The sequence below is a fragment of the Alternaria ventricosa genome (genome assembly GCF_023758065.1).
Source record: "Alternaria ventricosa strain BMP 2768 chromosome Unknown scaffold_14, whole genome shotgun sequence".
Lineage (NCBI taxonomy): Eukaryota > Fungi > Ascomycota > Dothideomycetes > Pleosporales > Pleosporaceae > Alternaria > Alternaria ventricosa.
The window spans coordinates 12,716-32,684 of NW_026055694.1; the positions used below are offsets into that span (position 1 = coordinate 12,716).

Sequence of the window (19,969 nt, forward strand, 5' to 3'; positions counted from 1 at the left end):
GAGCTTTGTATACTTACTATTAAAGATCTAGTTTTTATAAATACTTAGATATTACTACCTAAAGGCGTAATAAAATATACTAATTTAGTAAACTTTACTAGCTATAAGCGTAGCTTATTTAACTTTATAGTTCTGTTTAAAAACTTTAAAATAAAAAACTTATAGTAAATAGCTATAAAAAAAGAGCTAAAAAAAAGCTTTTATTAGAATAGTAAAAAGTAGATAGAGAAAATTACTACTAATAAAAGACACTTTATAGCTTAATATATTATAGATATATACTATATTACTTAATTAACTTTTTCTTATAATATTATAATAATTATAGAAAAATAGTTTAATTAACTTAGTATATTAGATAAAAAGCTAGCTAAGTTAGTAGATACGCTAGAAATCTAAAATAAGCTTACCTTTATTTAAAATATAGTAAGTAATATTTTTCTTAGCTAAAAGTAGGCAGCGCTTTACTAGCTATATAAGGTAGTATATATATAGTCTAGTAGTATTAGGCTATACTAATAGATACGTAATAATAGGCAGAATAAATAGTTAGTATACTAAAGAATAGTATAATATAGCTACTAATATAGCTAGGCTTATAGATAATTACGTATAGAATATAAGTTACTATTAATTATATAGATATTATATAGGTATTTTAAGTTATCTTAAGTTATCTTAGAAGCTATATATAAGTAATAGGCTTACTAAGTTTTCTTTTAGTATTATATAATTATATAAAGCTAGTGCTAGTACTAGTTAGTAGTCTAGATAGCTATTAGTAATATATAATAGAAATAAAGTAGTTAGCTTATTATAATTATGTTTATAGTAACTATTATATTAGTAGTAATAGTAGTAGTAGTAGTATAGGTATAAGTGTTAAAAGTTATAAATCTAGGCTTATATTAGAGATTTTTAAGTTTACTATTAACTGTAATATAGTAACGCGTAATTGCGTAATTACGTAATTACTTAATCTTAAGAAAGTACACTATAGGCGCTATCTCTTAGGCCTAGAGAGATAAATTAAAGTTAAGAAGTAGTTATATTTATCTAATTATAGGTATATAATTACTTAGCTCTTAAGTATATAGCTAGAGATTTTATTTTTACTTTCTTTTATATAATAATAATAATAATATACTTAGTAATCTCTTATTATTAATTATTTCTCTAGCTCTAATATACTATAATTATACTTACTATCCTTTCTTTATATATTTAAGAAAGAAGATTTTTACTAGATTTTTATAATACTTATTAGAAGTAAAGAAATTTACTATTTTTGCTACTAAGAAAAAGTAGCTTCTTAATATAAATAAAGCTCTATTTAAGAAATAAATTAAAAAAACTATTAGAAATCTAAAAAACAGAATTCTTAGTATAGTTCTATTCTAAAATAAGTTCTTTATATAGTATAAGTTTAGTACTCTTTCTAGGCCTAAGAGATAGAGCCTTTCGCGTACTCTTTTAAAATTAAGTAATTATATAATTATATAATTACGTAATAATATATTACTATATTAAACTCTAAAAGTAAACTTAAAAATCTCTAATATAAGCTTATATTTATAACTTAAAACACTTATACTTATACTACTACTAATATAATCTTAACTACACGCGTAATTATTATTTATTAAACATACTAGTTCTATAACGTAGGCATAACGCGGCTAAGTAATATAGTATATAGTTATAATATAGATATATTTTCTAAGTACTTTTACTTATAGTATATAGTAGTATATATCTTAAATAAGATTTAATTATTAAAAGTACGCTATAAACTTTATAGCGTTTATAAGCTTTACTTAAAAGAAGAGAGTAAAAATAGCTAAGCTTCTAGTATTCTATAAGCTTATACTAAAGGTATAGAGAAATAGGCTTAAGTAGCTAAGCTTTTCTTAGTCTTTAAGCTTTATACTAAGATATAATAAAGTTAAACAGCTATATAATTTTATATAGTCTAAAAACTACTTATAATATTAAACTCTTAAATAGATATCTAGTTTAAGCTATTATATATATTTCTCTTAAGTCTTTAAGAAGAGGTAGTAAGTGTAATTATAGTAGCTATAAACAAAATAGAAAGCGTAGGTATAGTAAGTATAAGTTAAGTAGATATAATATAGTAGAGATTTAAATTTGTAAAGATTATAATAACTTAGTTATTATTATCTTTTTATTATTAAGCTTTGTTAAGATTGCACTTATTATTATTTCTTAACAAATTAGAAAAATCCCTAGTAAATCTAATTGCTTACGTAATTAAGATTTTCGTAGCTAGTTTTAATCTGCTACACTAGAAGATTCTAAAACACCTCTATTTAGTTTAGCCTAGCTATTATTAGAGTTTTTACGTAATATAATAACTCTTATCTTTCTTATCTCTCTTTCTACAATTGCTAAAAGATCTAGTAATAAACTAATTATTAGTCTATACAGTACAACGCATAGACTAATATAATTAGTACTAGTGTAGATTATAAATCTAGAAGATAAGAAGAATTTAGCAGACTTAGATTATAAATCTAGGAATTAAGCGGATTTAATTATAAATTCTTACTTTTAGGCAGAAATAGGTAGATATTTACATAATTATTCTAGTAGCTATTTTCTATAAAAAAAATAGCAATCCTCTATAGTTATTCTTTACCTAGCAACAATATTATTACCTTTTACTTATTATCTACTTTGCAATTACTTTATTGCAATCTTTATTAGTTATACTATTTATTATAGTATTTAACTACTTTGTTCTAATAAAGCTATATTCTATTATTAGAGAATAGTTTCTGTTACCTCTCTATTCTTTACAAAATTAATTTAAGTTATATATTAAACTATAGTAGCTAAAAAGCTAAGAAGAAAATAGCTAAAAGAGGTATACTTGCAAGAGTGTAGTTACAAAAGTATAGTAGTAAAAAGCGTACTTTTAAAGAACTTTATCTAGTATAAAAAAAAGTATTATTACAAAACATTTTATTTAAAGTAAAAAATATATAAATAAGCTAAAGTATATAGCTAGTTTTTATAAAACTACCTAAAAAAGCTAGTAAGTATTACTAAAGTATATATATATATATATATATATAGGCGCTAATTAAGTATAGAAAAAACTAGTAAAAACAAACTTACGTATAAGCTCTTATAAGTAGTAGATTTTATAAATCTAAATACTAAAAGTATTAAAAAGTAATAAAAAGTAAAGTTATTAAGTTATAAAAAAAAGGTAAATAACTTATTAAATATAAAGGTTATAAAGTTATTTAGATAGTGCTTTAAAAATATTAAAGTACAAAGTATATAAGCGTAGTAAGTAAAGTATATAGTAGTAATAAGTAGAAGTTAAGAGTAAGTAAGAGTAATATATAATAATAGCTTTATAGGTAAGTAGCTAAAGTAGCTAAAGAAGCTAGTAAAAAAAGTACTAGGTACTCTTAATTTAAAGAGTAGTAGTATAGCTCTAAATAAAAAGAAAATAATTAGTAAAAAGAGAATCTAGATAAACACTATTAAGGCGTAAAATAGTCTAGTATTATACTTAAGTATCTAAGCGCTAAGGCGCGTAGTATAATATATTAGTTTAGTTTTATATTAGTATAGATATTTATATAGTAAAGTAGTAGGTAGTAATAGTAATAGTATTATAATATTACTAGTAATAGTATTTTTATAAGAGTAGCTAAACATAACGCTATATTTAGTATCTTAGTATATACGTATAATATAATATAATATATATAGTATATAGTAATAACGTAGTACGTAAAGTAAGCGTATAGTAAGTAAGTATAAGTATAAGTATAAGTATATTATAAAGATACTAGCTAAGTAGCTACTTAAGGTAGTAAGTGTCTAAGACGCTATATAGCTTTAGTAAGCTTAAGAGTTAAGTAGACGTATATAGGTAGGTTATTCTAACTTAGACTAGAGAGTCTAGGTTAAGAGCCTCTTAAGTCTTAATAAAGAGTTTTAAAATTTCTAAAAGTTTTATAGTATATATTCTTCTTAAGTCTTAATAGAGTTATAAAAGTTCTAAAAGTCTAGAACTATAAAGTCTTAACACTTAATAATTAATAGAGTTTTATAGAGTAGAACGCTTTATAAAAGTATAGAACTTATAATTCTTTTTATAAAGAGTTAAAAAATAGGTAATAACTTCTACTTAATAGCTATTTATCTCTTTATTTATTTATTTTTTATGTTCTTACTTTTTTCTACTTTTACCTACTATTAATTAATTAATATAGCTATTTATAATAAAATCTAGTTTATAAATAAGCTTAAACTTAAGATTCTAGTACTAAAAAATATATAGTCTACTCTTTCTCTCTATAATAACCTATATAGAAAAAAAAAGTTCATACTAAACTCTAAGAATAAAAACTAGCTAATAGTAAAAGACTATATCTCTATTTATAATAACTACTTCTAGAACTTCTTTAATAATAGTATAAACTCTACTATAAAGTAGCTAAAAGAATATAATAAGCTTATAAGTAATCTTCTTCTCTTTATAGCTAAGTATAAAAAGTAGACTTTTAGCTTTATATCTACTTAAGACGCTTTTTTTTTTATATAGCTAGTATAATACTAACCTATAAATAATAAGTTTAAGTAAAGTATACTTTACTTAGAAGGGAATAGAAAGTTCTTAATAAGCTTCTAATATCTAAAGTATTATAGCTATAAAAGAAAAATCTTATAAACTCTTAGTATTATTTATACTAGAAATATAGTAGGTAAGTGTTAGTAATATATAAAATATAGTAAACGTTAAGTAGAGTAGTAGATAATTAATCTAATAAATGTAGTAACTTAGAATACTATATACTTTATTAATAAGCTTATAGTATAGTATATAATAGATCTAGTAGACTATAAGTACTTTAAAGACTCTTTTAGTATATTAGAACTAACGTAGTAAATTATAGAGAAGGTATAGCTCTTTTATAACACTATAGATATATTAATTCTAGAATTATCTTAAGCTTTTAGGTAATTATAACTATAATAGAAGTAGTAGTAGTAGTAGCGCTTACTTTTATGAAAGATTACGTATAATATAGTAGTAACTACTAAGTATTATTTATATATTATTAGTAGTAATAAATAAGTTAATATAGTTATAAGTCTTTATTGTAAAGTTATATAAGAAAGAAAAGTAGTATAAGTAAGTAGTAAGAGGCGTTTAAGTTTAGGCTTAGTTTTAATAGCTAAAAAGTTTCTTTATTTATTATTTATAATATAGTATAATATTATAAAATATAATGTAGTAGGCTATGTCTCTAAGGCCTAGAAGAGACACGCGTAATTATAATATACTAACTACTTAGTATTTATTATATAGTACTAATAGCTATCTAGACTATTAACTAGTACTAATACTAGCTTTATATAAACGCGTAACTTTAAAAGATAACTTAGTAAGTCTACTACTAGTATAAAGCCTCTAAGATAATCTAAGATATTTATATAATATCTATATAATTAAGTTATATTCTATATATTATTATCTACAAGTCTAGCTATACTAGCTATATTATGTAATTACTATAAGTACTATTACCTATTTACGCATTCTTTATCTATACTAATAAGTTCTAGCTTCTACTACTACTTTCTATACTAGGCTTTACTATCTACTTTTTAGTAGTTTTATAGTTATATACTTTATAAAAAATATAAAAAACTTCTTACTTCTATTTATTATACTACTACTTTAAAGTAAGATTAGATTAATAAAGTTCTATTTCTTTATTATTAGTGCCTAACTTTTAGTAATCTTAACTTCTAAAGCTTTAAGCTACTTATACTACTATACTATAAAAGTCTCTTTAGTAGTTTATAAGTTTAGACTTATAAGTATATATAGTTTATTTACTATAAAAATAGTAACTACAAACTACTTTTATAATAAAGTATATTAAATATTAGCTTATTTTAAGACTTAAAACTTATACTTAGTAATATATATATATACTTAGTAGTATATAATACTAATATATATTTAAAAAGAACTATAGTTCTTAAGATTATATTTTAGTTCTAGTAATAGCTATTTAATACTTTATTTAATATAGTATATTCTATTTACTTAATTATTAAGCAATTTATAGAAAGCGCGCTAGAAGTAGCTACTTTAGTAGTAACTATAATAGTAGCTTTTTTATTAGTAATAAAGTTAGAGTTAAATATTTCTAAAGATATTAGTCAATATTAAGTTAAAGTAGTACTTAGGTATTTAGAGTTTATAGAGATATAAAAAGTTCTTAAAAATATAAGAAGAAAGTTTTTAAGATAGAAAGTTATAGAATAGAGAAAAAAAAAAGTATTCTTTATATATAAAGTTCTAATACTTTCTAAGCTACTATTTTCTATACTATAGTTTATTTATAAAAATAGATTTTTTTTATAGTAGTATAGTACTATAATTTAATATTACTCTAGACTTAGAGTTTACTTACGTAGCTCTCTAAACTTCTACTTATTTAGTCTTATAGCTAAAGAAAAGTTTACTCTAACTTCTACTTTTCTTACTAAAATCTTTACTAAGAGCTTTGTCTTAGAAAGCTCTTATATTAACTTTTTAAAATACTTTAATATTTCTATAGCTTTACGCCTATTACTACTTTTAAGTATAATTTTAAGTATACTTTTAAGTCTACTAAAAAAGCTTTATTACTATTACTCTTTATAAGTATATTATTATTATATATATATATAGTAAATATTAGAAAAAAAAGTTTTATTAATTACTATAGCTATATATAGTAAATATAAAGTATTAAGAAAATATACCTATATCAAGACTACTATCTAAAGTTACTAACAATATTTTATTACTCTACTCTATATTAACACTTTACTATAATAAGTATAGTACTAAGTTAAAATATATTTAAAAAGATAATAGAAGAACTAAGTCTATATAAGTTTATATAAATAATATATATAAGTTTTAAAAGAATCTAAAAAAGCTTAATTATTCTTTAAAGTAATTAATATTAATTTAGTTTTTAAAATTACTTTTAGTTAGTTTACTTACTATAGTAGAGTAATAAAACAAAAAGGTATTTTAAAAGTTAAATTCTTCTAAGCTTAATATCTAGATAACTAACCTAGCTAGACTAAAGCTTTTTTTAAATTCTTAAAAGAAAGATAATAATCTATATTTTATCTAGTTTTTGTCTTAGCTTAGTAAGCTTTCGAGTTATTTTATACTAGCTTAGAAATAAGCTTTAAATTATACCTTTCTAAATTAGTGTATAGCTTTTTATTACTCTACTTATAGAGCTTCTTAAGTTAACTTAAACTTAATAAAAGTAGACTCTTTAATTAGTAGACTAGAAGTGTTTTTATAATTAGCTATATATAATTATAGTAATTATAGAGATTAGCGTTTTAAAGCTATAGTAGTAAGCTAATATAATACTTACGTTAGGTTACTACGCTCTAAGTCTTATTAAGAAATATTAAAACTTTAGATAATTACGCGCGCGTGTACTATATAGTATAATATATTAATAGTCTAGATAGAAGTAAGAAAATATTAGATAGAAGTAAGATAATTATATATAGTATAAAGTATAACATAATAAGTGTATACTTTATTTAAAGCCTATATTATAACTAAGCTCTACTAAAATTTAGTTACTACTTTTTAGTATAGCTAAAAAGTAGAGTAGCTTAATTCTATCTAGAATTACTTTAGATTTTATAGTAAGAAAAAGTATAGTTTTAAAATTCTAGTAAAGTCTATATAGTTATTATAATTCTATACTTTAATACTTAAGTAGTAGCTATTTTTAGTTATTTTTAAATTAAGATTTTAGATTTAAGTTTTAAAGCTTTATAACTTACTTTAACTTATTTAAGAAAAATACTTTAGTACTAAGTAATTTTAAGCTTTAGCTTAAGATTATAGCTTAGTTTTAAAAATACTAATATTTTATTTTAAGTATCTTAATTAATAACAGAAAAGTTAAGGTAGCTATAAAAAGCTAATTATATATTATATAATAAAGTATACTAATAAAAGTAGTTTATATAAGTATATACTAGTAGCTTATAATAGAAAAGTTTCTAAAAATAGAAACTTAATATTTTAAGAACTTAAAACTTTAAAGTAGTATTACTTAGCTAGAACTAAAGATCAAAAGCTTAAATTTAGAATCTAAATTATATAGAATATAAGTATTTATATTAGTAAGAAATATATAATATAGATAAAGTTTTATTTATATCTTTTTTTTAATTATATAATTACCTTTTAAGAATATTTTATTAAATACTTAAAGAATTATAAAAAATAGAATAGAATTTAGATAATAATATAAGAAAACAAAATTAGTGATTTTTAGTTTAGTTAAAAAGGTATAGCTAGCTAAAAAAAAAAGATCTTTTAGTACTCTTTTTAATATTAATTTACTAGCGCTAGAAGCTAACTAGGTATAAAAGCTAGTACGCTATTTTAAATAGATAGTTCTTAGCTTTCTAAAGTACTTAAAGTCTTAGTTTTAGCTAGTCTAATTACCTAGTTATATAGTTTTAAAAAAGATAACTTTACTAATATCTTTTTCTTTCTATTACTCTACTATAAGTAATAGCTTATAATATTACTATCTCTATTTAAAAAGCTATCTAGATAACTAAAAAATTTAAGATATATATTACTAAAACTTTATAAAATTTTAAAAGCTTTATAAATATAAAACATAGAAAAAAGATATTAATATTTATAATTTAACCTCTTTTTAAAAGAAGTTAAAAAGCTTTATTTTAATTAAATTTTAATTAATTATAACTTAGTTAATTCTTATTAGTCTTTAGAAATCTTTTTCTTATTAAAAAGCTAAGTTTTTTTTAGTTTAAGTACAGGTTTAAGTTAAAAAGTACTAGAAACTCTAGAACACTATCTATCTTTAACTAGTCTAGAAGAAATAAACTTTTCTTTTTAAAAATTCTACTTATAGTTAAAATATAAATTTTATAAAAAGTATTTAAAGTTTATTAAAAAAAAAACTAGTTTATTAGCAAACTAATTCTACAGCGCAAACTAGTCTAAAAAGAGTAAGGTCTATTACTAGTACACAAAAAGACGTATTTCTAAAAAAGTTAAAATCTTACGTTTAGAGGTGTAGGCGTTAAGCAGGCTAAGGCTTAGGTTCTTAGCGCTGCTGCCTCTAGCGTAGTTAAAGCTTTTAAAATTTAGAGTAGTAAGGCAACTATCTTATAAATACTAACGTCTACCTACACTATAGTAGAGAGAATTATAATATAATTATATATTCTTAATAGCTTATAACTAACTAAGCTATAGATTGCAAAGTAATAAAATACTAAAATCTTAGCTTACAAAATTGTACTTCTGCATATATACTCTTTATTCTCTACCTCTATTCTTATTCTATAGCTTATAGCAAAATTAGAGATCTAAAAACTTATTAAAGACGTAAATAGTAGCTTAAATCTAATACTAAAAGCTACACTAATACGTATACTAAATAAGCTCTTAACTACGTTACTACTCTTTTATAAGTTCTTCTAGCGTTAGTAAGTCTAAAGCTAATTTTATTACTAGTTATATTGCCTCTCTCTATACCTATATTAATTACATTTTTATACTGCGTTACTTATTAAAGCTTTTATAGACTGCTCTAAGACTACTACTAAAAAGAAAGCTTTTAGTTAGGCTATTTTAGTAATTATTATATAGACTATTATTAAGGCTATTATAGAGGCTATTATTAGAGCTCTTAAGGCCTACCTTACTTATCTTATATTACGTTCTAAGACTGCTAAGACTATTACTACTATTAATACTATTAATACTATTAAGATTATTATACTACTACTATAAAAGCTTTTAATATATAAACTAAAACCTTCTATAGTTCTCTATTATAGCTAAGCTTTTAAGTAACTTACTAGTAATATATAGAAGTTTTTTTGTAGGCTATACCTACTCTAAAAAAAGTAATAAAATAGTTATTATATTACTAGCGTTACTCTTTCTACTTAGAGTAATTTATTAATTATCTACGCTATTTATACTTATAACTTTACATATAAGCTTAGGCTATAGATAGCTCTACCTATAAAGATAAAGGTAGCTATTATATACTAGTATAAGGCGTTTATTAGAATTCTTAGCTAAAGTAGTAATAAATAGACTAAAAGAGATAAGGTATTTAAGACCTACCTCTAGTATAATAATACTATTAAATAGATAGTAGCTATATTAGTGTTCTACTATTATAGTTACTCTTAAGAACTAAGCTATAATAGAGTAGTTATCTTTATTAGCTTAAGTTATATTATGTTAATAGCTAAAGATTAAATACAGTAAGGCGTTAATATACTAATATAGGCGTTACTTAATATAAAGTTTTCTTTCTTAGTAAGGTCTTAAAAGTAATATATTATTAGTTAGAAGCCTTAGTGCTAATAGTAATATACACTAAATATATTAAAATCTTAAAATCTTCTAGCAGTCCTAGAACAAAAGCTAGGCGTCTTTTAACGTCTTTTTACTAAATAGAGTCTGTAAAATTAAGCATAAGGCACTAAAAAAAAACTAGTAAAAAGGCTATCTAGCTTTTTAAGTATAAAAGCTAGTAGAAAAGTAGTATATCTATATTTTACTACTATTTTAGAAAAAGTAAGTAGTAATACTATAAAAATTTATAGATAACTCTATTAAAAGCTTACTTAACTATAATTAAGTAGTAAAACTAGCTAAAAGTTAGTATACTAAGTACTAGCTACTAAATATAGCTAGCTTATAATATTTAAAGCTTAATAATTATTATTTTAACCTAACTATTATAATAATAAATAAAATAACTTTTAATTTAAACTAGAAATAAATTTAAGTATATATAATTAAATATTAGAATATTAGCTAAATTAATACTATAAATAAAATAATATTAACTTTAAAAACTAGAGTTTTTTAGTAAGCTTTAATACTACTAATATTATACTAGTTTTAGCTTACTAATTTAGATTCTAAAAATATAAACTTAAAGAAAAACTTCTTAATTTATTAAAAAAACAAAAAGTTTTAGTTTTAGCTAGTTTATTTCTCTAGATATATAGCTTTAAAAACTATAACTTTTTAAATAACCTTTTCTTGTTATTACTTTACTATATATACTAAATATAGTTTATAGAACTAAGTAGAAAGTACTATAGTAATAGCTAAGAATACTAAAGAAATATAGCTACTAGAAGTTAAAGTAATATACTTACTTCTATAGTAAGAAAGAATAGTTTGCTTATATTAGTACTAGTTTTTAAGAGGTAGTTCGCCGTCTGCTCTTAGGCACCTCGCGGAGCCCGTACATCTCGAATTCTAGGACCACGCGACATACCATCGCACCAGCAAGAAACCTTCCTACAACCTCAAGCGCCGTAAACAGCGACAGGAATAGCTCGCTTGAAAGTACCATCGTCCCGTAGATAACTTGGACCCAGACCAAAAGTCTGATCGCCCAGTCAAGGAACAACATCCAATACCTCGTGCTCTTTGCCAGGCGCCCCCTTTCTTCTCTTCCGACTCCGTGGATGTTGAACGCGAGTGGCGTTATCTCCCCTATCATCCAACGTCTTGCGCGGGATGATATTGGGTGCCACCAAGCGATCGGCGGGGAATGTCGTGAGGTCGCCTGCATTTCAGCTCGATCTTCGGCCTCACTTCCCAGAAATAGGACACACATGCCGAGCGCCTGGACTGGTAATGGAAGAAAGACCCAGAGTAGCGGTGAGAAGCCTTCAGCCGAGTTCCCGAATGTTCCCACGAGAGTTGAGATGAAGGTGATAGCCCAGAAGCTGAGCTGCCATCCCTGGACGATCGAATTTGCCGCTGCTGTGCCCACAAGAGCGTATTCAAGACCTGATATCAAAGCTTTGACCGAGAACGGGGGATCGTCCAGCTTTACCGGCCAGAGAATGTCATCTGATCCACCCCCATGTGCGTGGCCTATGTTTCTCACGGTCTCCAACCCCGAACGGTCGGTCTCTAGTGTCGGACAGGAGCTGCCCACACAAATCAGAGCTGCTAACACCGGACGACGCATGCCCAGAATCGCGAGGTCAGCCACCTTTGGTCCGACAAATTGCAGTGCCATAGGTAACAGACCCAGCACGACAGAAACGATTGCCATCTCCGTCTTTCGAATTTCGGTGAAGTGATCCAGGATGCAGGCCACCAGGAACCAACTCCCTTGTCCAGGATCAGCTTGTAGTTGCGACCATTCAGATGTGCAATTGTGTTCCATTAGATCTTGCAATACATGATCCCAACCTCCCGCAGCGTAGAACTGCCTGAACTGGCCATTGTCGTAGGCAAGAACCGGGGCAAAGTACGACCAGATAGTTAGACCGACGAGGGTCTTCATTGAGTATGAATGATGTCCAACTGGGAATTCAGAGTGATAGAATCTTCACGAAACTTCGAACATGGAGCCTTAGGCGCGACACCTATGAATGCCATCGGTCAACACGAAACGGGACGGTCCGCGGCGGGAGGCGACGGGGCCGAGCTGAGTATCCGAATGGCTTCATCAGCCCACGCGCAGCCGAAGTGGCGCTCTCAGCCGTATCTTCGGCATGTTCTTAAGACTCACCTGCCTAGGTGATTCGACGGTGGGCAATATTTGATGCAAGCCGGCGGCGTAGTGCTGCCGTCCGAGCGTCTTTCCCACCAATGGCCGAAGACTAAGAAATCTTTGCGAGAACTAAATTGAGCACGTTGACAAGGGTGCCTTTTCAATTTGCATCGTTGAGAGTGCACGAAAGCAGCATTGACGAGCGAGCGAATGCGCCTTCTATTCGATACGGGACCGGTCTTACGTGGCGCTAGCTATTGATCGGCGGCGTGGCTACCTGGATATCGTACGACAGCAGCAATCTGCATGCTGTGCACGAGATCCTGACAATGATAGGCACTTTGCGAAACACACCACCATTCTCGTTGGTATAGGTATCGCATACGGTGACTTGTTCCTTTATTTGCCCCTATAACCTGGTTGGCAACCTAGATGCCTTCGTATTAGCCGACGAAGTCAGCGATAAAATTCGAGGTTTCGCCGCGATTCGAATGTGGAAATAGAACTTTGAACTTGCTTAAAGTTATAAAACCAAGTCTGGCACTAGTTTTGAATGTAGAGATCGTATGCGCAAGATCAAACTATACAGAGGTAGCAGACTGCGATACGTACGGTAGCGCTGCCTAAGTGCACCAGAAACAGAAATGAAAACATGGGGTCCGCTTATCAACAGGATACTCGTAGCGTTCAGCTCTAAGCTAAACAGGATGTGCTAGAGAATATCTTCACTCTGCCTTCTCTGAGCATTGGCTATCGTCAGAGGTCACTGCACCTAATGCAAACGTACGATTTCATCACAGCCGCAGCAAGCTATCACTACACCAAAGGCTTGCCCATGCATCATTGAAAGTGCTCAACGACACCCCAATAGCGGTCTCGTATCCCTACAGTGCGACATTCATCAGTTCTGCCTCTGGCCTCACTGCTCCGCTGCTATTGCTTCCTTGGATAGATATCGACCGCGCCTGCAAAAACGGCAGTACCGCAATCAAGCAGGATGAAGAAAGAACGATCGTGGCATTAAACGAAAGACCTTATAATGCTTTGTACAGTCGCCTCAATCTAATACCGCATGTCGCTTCCAATGAAAGACGCCGATTGAGCATCAATGACTTGACCTTTCTTGAACATGTTCAACTCGATCTAAGGCCGACGAAAGTCGAATGTAGCATCTTCGATAAATTGAAATGCCGGTCCAACTAGGTCTGAGGTTGCAGTATATAAATTGTAAGAGCGTAGCTTATTACGCCAGGACTGATGAAGCATCATGGGGCTGGCAGCAACGGGGATTCTGTTCGCACAGCCTCTGCTGTTTCTGGATGCTTGCCGAGTTGTTCAGTAGCTAGCGGAGCGATTTTTGTAATCGGCATATGCAAGAGCTCAACTCTAGACTTCGGTCTTTGGGGTGACATGATGGCAGCTCTGAATGGACCAGCAGATTGCATCTTCAGGTCTCTTCCTACGCTAGCTCGGAGAACACAAACGTCAGCGAGCTACCAGATAGCTGGCCACGTTGCTGTCGTGAGTTGATAGAGAACACGTATATTGGCGCGCAGGCTTTTGCAAAAGACGAAGCATTCCATCGTGGCCTGGTGGACAGACAAACACTTTAAGCATGATTGGATACTGAACATGGAGGCCACTGAACTGTATATCCATTGCTAGGTTGATAGCGTGTACAGTCGTCGCCCCGTGCGATACTGCTCTGCGCTGCGCTAATATCTAATAATGCTACTATCCTACATAAAGTCCGTCGTTTGTTATCCTACACCCTGCCAAAACAACATCGAAGAAGCCATCCAACTCACACAATATGATGGCTCTTGAACGCGAACGCCCCTGTGAACCCTTTGCAAAATACCCGTCCTTTAGATGGCGCCATTGTAAATATCCCTCAAGATTGGTCTGCCGTCCAATACGCCCCTCTTTCCTGCTGTAATGACTTTTCCGGGCACCCTCTTTTCTTCAGGGCTTCTACTCGCGCTTTTACTGCCGATTCTTCTCTTCGGACTCCTAGCGTTGACCTGACCAGGTTTCGCTGTCAGATCGCCAAGTGCCTTGCGCTTCTTCGATGGGCTGGGCGTTAGGCTAGGACTCTTCGACATCTTACTGGTGAACAGGGAAGAGGTCGACTGTCTCACAGGTGTCTTGCTTGTCTGTGTAATGCTTTCGTCGAAGGTGTGTGATTCAACCATGTCGGGCTGGAGATCAAGTACCCAGTCTTTCTCTCGGCAGAGGGCGACCATATCACGCAGAAGCTCGTTGCTTGATAACGTCTTCTCACTACCGATGATGACAAGTTTTGATCGTGCGCGAGTCAGAGCCACATTGACGCGTCTACGATCCTTCAGAAGATCACCGACTGTACCGTTCTCGTTGCTCCGTACGCAAGACACGATAACGACTTCCTTGTCGCGGCCTTGAAACTTGTCTGCTGTATGTAGCTCCACACCCGTACAGCCTTGACCACTGATGACGGGGGCAGCGAGTTCAGAGGATTGCGTTTGGGTGTATGCAGAAGCCAGACTTTGTCGCAGCAGGGCGAGCTGTGAACGATAGAATGCTATGATGCCAATCTCTCCCGCGGGGACACCGAGGCTGAGAAGAGACACCGTGAGCTGTGTGACAAGCCGTGCCTCCAGGGTGTTGGTGATGCGCGATCCAGATTGTGCTTCTAGGGTCGATGAAATGAGATCGCTGTTGACGAACACAACAGGTTGATCCGGCGACAAGGAACGAGATATCCAACAGCGTGCGGTATTAGGGCCAACGCAAGGCTCTACCTCATCAGATCTAGACTGATGCGGACCGTGGTGGTAAGCGATGAGACCGTCGGGCCTTGGGACGGTGAGCTTGCGGGAAGCGACAGCAGTCGTACCACACTTCAGCCTTCCTGAGTAGATGAAAGTGTTTGACAACAGCATGACTTCAGCACACATTCGATACTGATGCTCCAAACTAACGACGGCCTGCGGATGAGCCTCGCAAAGGAGCTTGAACAGTGACACATCAAGTCCGCCCTCCATGGCTTCCTTGTTCTGGACCAGTGGGGGCAGCTGGTAATGGTCGCCCACCAAGATGAACTTCTGAGCCATACGAATGGGCCCCAAGCATACAGGTAGAGTAATCTGAGATGCTTCGTCAACGATGCAGTAGTCGAAGACGCGGCGGTTGAATAGGGGATGGTTGATGGTAAGACACGTCGTAGCCACGACTGGCGGCTGCATCCATGAGCGTTCAAGCTCCTCGAGGCTGTCTTTCGGTTCCGCAGCAAGCGTGGCAAACTCTCTGACTTCAGGGTGGATCTTCTTCGCAGCGCCCAGGCGTAGTATGCCGATCTTGTCATCTCGAATCTTGAGAAGGATATTGTCGACGGCAGTATGGGTGTACGAAGTAAGTAGAACGCTTTTGCCTTTCGCCACTAGCGTACGAATGATGTGCGCGATTGTAGTCGTCTTTCCGGTTCCCGGCATACCCAACACGAGGGCATAATCTTTTGCAGACATGACTTTGGCCACGGCGGCGCGCTGATCAGAATTCATAGACATTTGCGATGACTGAGGTAATGATAGCGCATCTGGTACGGGCTTGAACGCGGGAGCTCGACCGTCTACGATTAGCGCGCGAAGGTCGTGGGCCTTGTATACGCTGTCGTCCATGATCTGGATGAGATTGTTGCGTGCTGCAGCCATGCCATTGCTGAATTCGTCTTTGTCGAGACGATACAGTACGGGCTCCTCATCAGATTGGAACTCCGCCACAGTCTCGCCTTCTTTGGTGACCTCCATAATACCAGCAAAGATTTGGTTGTTTTGGGAATGGAATCCGGGTAGCTTAGTTCGAGAGTTATGCAGCCGCCTGTCGACAGCCACCGTTATGCGACGCTTTTTTACGTTAGTGACATACCCATTGGCCAACGCGAAATGGCCTTGCTCATCCGAAACTACAACAGGCTCTCCGATGATGAGCTGGGACTCAGTGAAGGAAAATCCCGGGGCCGGCTGTTGTTTGATGAACGTATAGTTGTAGCGGTTTATCTTCTGGCCGTTCTTGTCTTCATGGGCAGATCCGGGCTCCAAGATTACGTTTGAGAAACAGCGACCGAGCTTTTCCCGTTCGGTGCTCAACATGGTCCACAGTTCTCGCCGAAACTTCATCATGTCCGTCTCTTCTTTTGTCAACAGCGTGTCCCACTTCTTCATGAACTCCTGGTGAGAAGGTTGGAGAGGCTTCACAAGCTCGTCGTATCTTTCTTTCGCTTTCGGATTCAACATCTCGCCTTTGCCGTCTTCAACGAGATTGTGGTATAGGAAGCAAGGCTCCTGTGCGTAACACTTTTGACACTTGAAGTCTTCCTTCAGAATTGGCGGTAGTTCGATGCGGTCTCGGACATAGCATGCCAGCTCGTTGCGCTTGATAATCATGTGGATAATATCGTTGCGAATCGCAGGAATACGGCTGATCTCGGAAGTCTCAAGGTAATACAAGATACCGTAAGCAATGTCAACGTCTGGGAAAGTTAGCGAGGGATGCAATCTGGCTTGAAGGACGTACCATATCGGTTCGACAACAACAGGTTGTACAAAGCGGTCTGAGCAACGTGTGCAGCGTTCGAAGAGTTCTTGCCAGTCTTGACTTCAAAAGGCACTGTCAATGTACGTTCCCCGAGGTCATCTCGCATTGTCACTTGCACAGTAGCATCGATGTTGCCTTTCAATCCATACATCGGAGACCACACGTGCTCTTCCACATCAAGTAGTTTGTTGATGCTCATGGTCGACTGTCGTCCATTGCGCTCTCGAACGACGGCATCAGCTTGAGGTTCTGCACGGACGAAAACCTTGGCCCACGCCTGTAGCTCCGGCAGCTTGCTGCTCAAATGTTCCTTGACGGCTTCGCATGTTGAGTTGATCTCCAGTATGGTCTCGAGATGGTTCGGCAAGAGTGTCTCGATGGTGTCCAATAAGAATACAGAACTCCATTCGTTCGCTTTCATGGCTTCTTGGAACAACTCATGAAGCAGTGTGCCGTAGAGCATTGGGGCGTTGGCCTTGCTGGTGGCCTTTACACGGTCTTGCAGCACCGCACGTCGTAAACACCCAAAAGAGTCAGCGACAACAGTCGATGAGATGAGATGATCAGGATGAAGAATGAGCATGTTGTGGTGATCATCAATGATACACTGTCCAGTACATGTAAAGTCGCCGATGATATGCACAAACGAGCCCGTAGTGCATGGGGTATCGAACCAAGCTTGACGTAGAGTGATCGCCTTGAATAACTTTGTCTTCTCTTCCTCGACGAGCAAAACCTACACCGTGTAAGCTGGGGTAGTCAAACGACGTTTGGGTTAGTAACTTACCTTTTCAGGCATCTGGTAGCCGCGATCAGTGGTATATGAGCTTTCGTCCACGCGCTTGATAAGGTATCGCTGGATTGCTCTATTGTCCTGTTGACTCTTCGAGATTTAGCAGGCTTCTTTAGTCAGGGGCAGGTTTGCACTCTACTTACAGTATTGGCAGGTACCTGTGTGGCTGCAACTTCGGCGGCAGCGAACTCGTCAGCATCAATGTCCTCTCCAAAGTCATCGTCATCATCGTCGTCGTCTAGAAGACTGATAACAGGTGCTGACACTGCACTTGCTGTAGCTTCCACAGCTTCCGCCTCTGCGGTCAGGGTCTGATCTGCCATTGGAGACTCTACAGATCGCGTATCGTACAGCGATGCTACATGTTCCAGATCCGCAGCGAAGTCGTCCTCGTCATCCATGCCAAACTCATCGTCGTCACTGCCTTGTTGTGGTGTTGGTTCTGTATAGTGATGTTGTGCGGGCGGATGGACGGGCTCGGTGGGTATGGTAACGTAGCTCGTGGATCGTGCCGGGGGCGCAGACTTCGCGGGCGGTGGAGGTTGCACAGATCGAGGCGTTATATCCAAAGCTTCCACCATGTCAGCGTCGAAGTCGTCTCCGAAATCATCTGAGGATCCTTGCGATGACGGTGGCTTCGGAGCCGCTTCCACGTAATCATCTTCTTGAACAAGCTCGTCGTCCATGTCCACGGTATCCTCTAGAGGTGCCGACTCGTGCCGTATCGTTTCGGAGGTTTCTGCAAGATGGTCGCGTGCACGCCGCTGGAGAGGAGAACCCGACGATTGGTCCTGGCGATCGCCAGCCCCTGGTAACGGTGATGAGCTCGAGGGCATCTGTGACGATATGCGCGGCTGTGACTTCGATACGCATTCCCTCATGCGCTGAACCATGCTCGCGATGTTGGGTTTCGCGGGTTGTCCAAGCATCATTCCATCCGAACTAGATGCGCCGGCAAACACGTCCTCTGTAGTTTCCTGCTCCGGCTGAAACACACCGTGGGTTCTCCGTTTCTTCCGGGTCGATGCTGGGAACTCTACGCCACAGCTTGCCCACCTCCGAAGCCCACTGACACTTCCAGCAGCAGCCATTGACCTAGGTGACGATTCGTTGATGAGATGTGCGAAGGCTATGCTCTTGTTGGCGCTTGGTGTTCCCTTGTTGTTTGTGTACCGTGACCACAGCTCCATGGCAGGGTCGGCCTGGGGTGTCGTGATGTCTTGCCTGGCGCCGTCGAGTCTGTGTTCGTCTTGCGACGGTCCGACAGGCGACGAGCTCCTAGCGCGCTTCTTGTTCTTCCGGGGCAAAGGCGTGTTGACTGCTTGCGAGCCCCTCCATATCAACGTCTCTTCGGGCGAGGCGACAGGCTGCGGCGCGTGTCTCGAGGAATCGTCGACGTTGCCCACGAGGTCCGCAAGCGGCAGCCTCGTGGTGGCGGGGGTTGATGGCGGCGGGCAGTCGAGAATGGTGGGCAGCTTTGGAGTCTTGTTCATGGTTCCCACATCTTTCGCGACACGGTTCGCCTTTGGTGTCCCCATGGGCTTTGGTGTCTTTCCTCGCGCCGAAGGTAGATTTTCCTTCTCGGCCTCGCGCTGTCGAAGGGATTCCGCGGTGGGCGCGCCCTCGATGAATTGAAAAGCTTTGAGCTTGGTGCGTGTCTGGGTCGAAGGCATGATGGGAGGGCCAGTAACTACCTGCCGAGCCTGCGGCGCCGCCTGGTTACTGTTTTGGTGGGGGAAGTTGCGTGGGCGGTTCCATTGGCCCTTGAACTGCTGCTGCGAGGGTGAGAGGTGAGTATGCGCCCGGCAGTGAAGGCAGCGGGCTATCCAAGTACCTTTGGCTTCGGGTTCTGGTCAAAGAAGGACCTCTGTCGCGTGGACATGGAGATGGTTGGTAGCGTCAGCGTCTCGAAAGCACCGAACGCGAGAGACGCGTCGTGAGTGGCCAATCACGTTGGGTGAGGCGAGGGCTCGTTATC

General features: G+C 34.8%; 1 protein-coding gene across 1 annotated transcript; it reads right to left on the bottom strand.

The window, feature by feature from the left end:
• Positions 1 to 14,491: 14,491 nt before the first annotated feature.
• J4E93_007586 (uncharacterized protein) lies at positions 14,492 to 19,873 on the bottom strand (the record flags this gene model as incomplete). The annotated part of the gene is made up of 5 exons (XM_049345492.1): positions 14,492 to 17,133; positions 17,178 to 17,934; positions 17,986 to 18,081; positions 18,135 to 19,766; positions 19,826 to 19,873. 5 exons carry the CDS (start codon positions 19,871 to 19,873, stop codon positions 14,492 to 14,494), a joined length of 5,175 nt encoding a protein of 1,724 aa, XP_049197019.1.
• Positions 19,874 to 19,969: the final 96 nt, after the last annotated feature.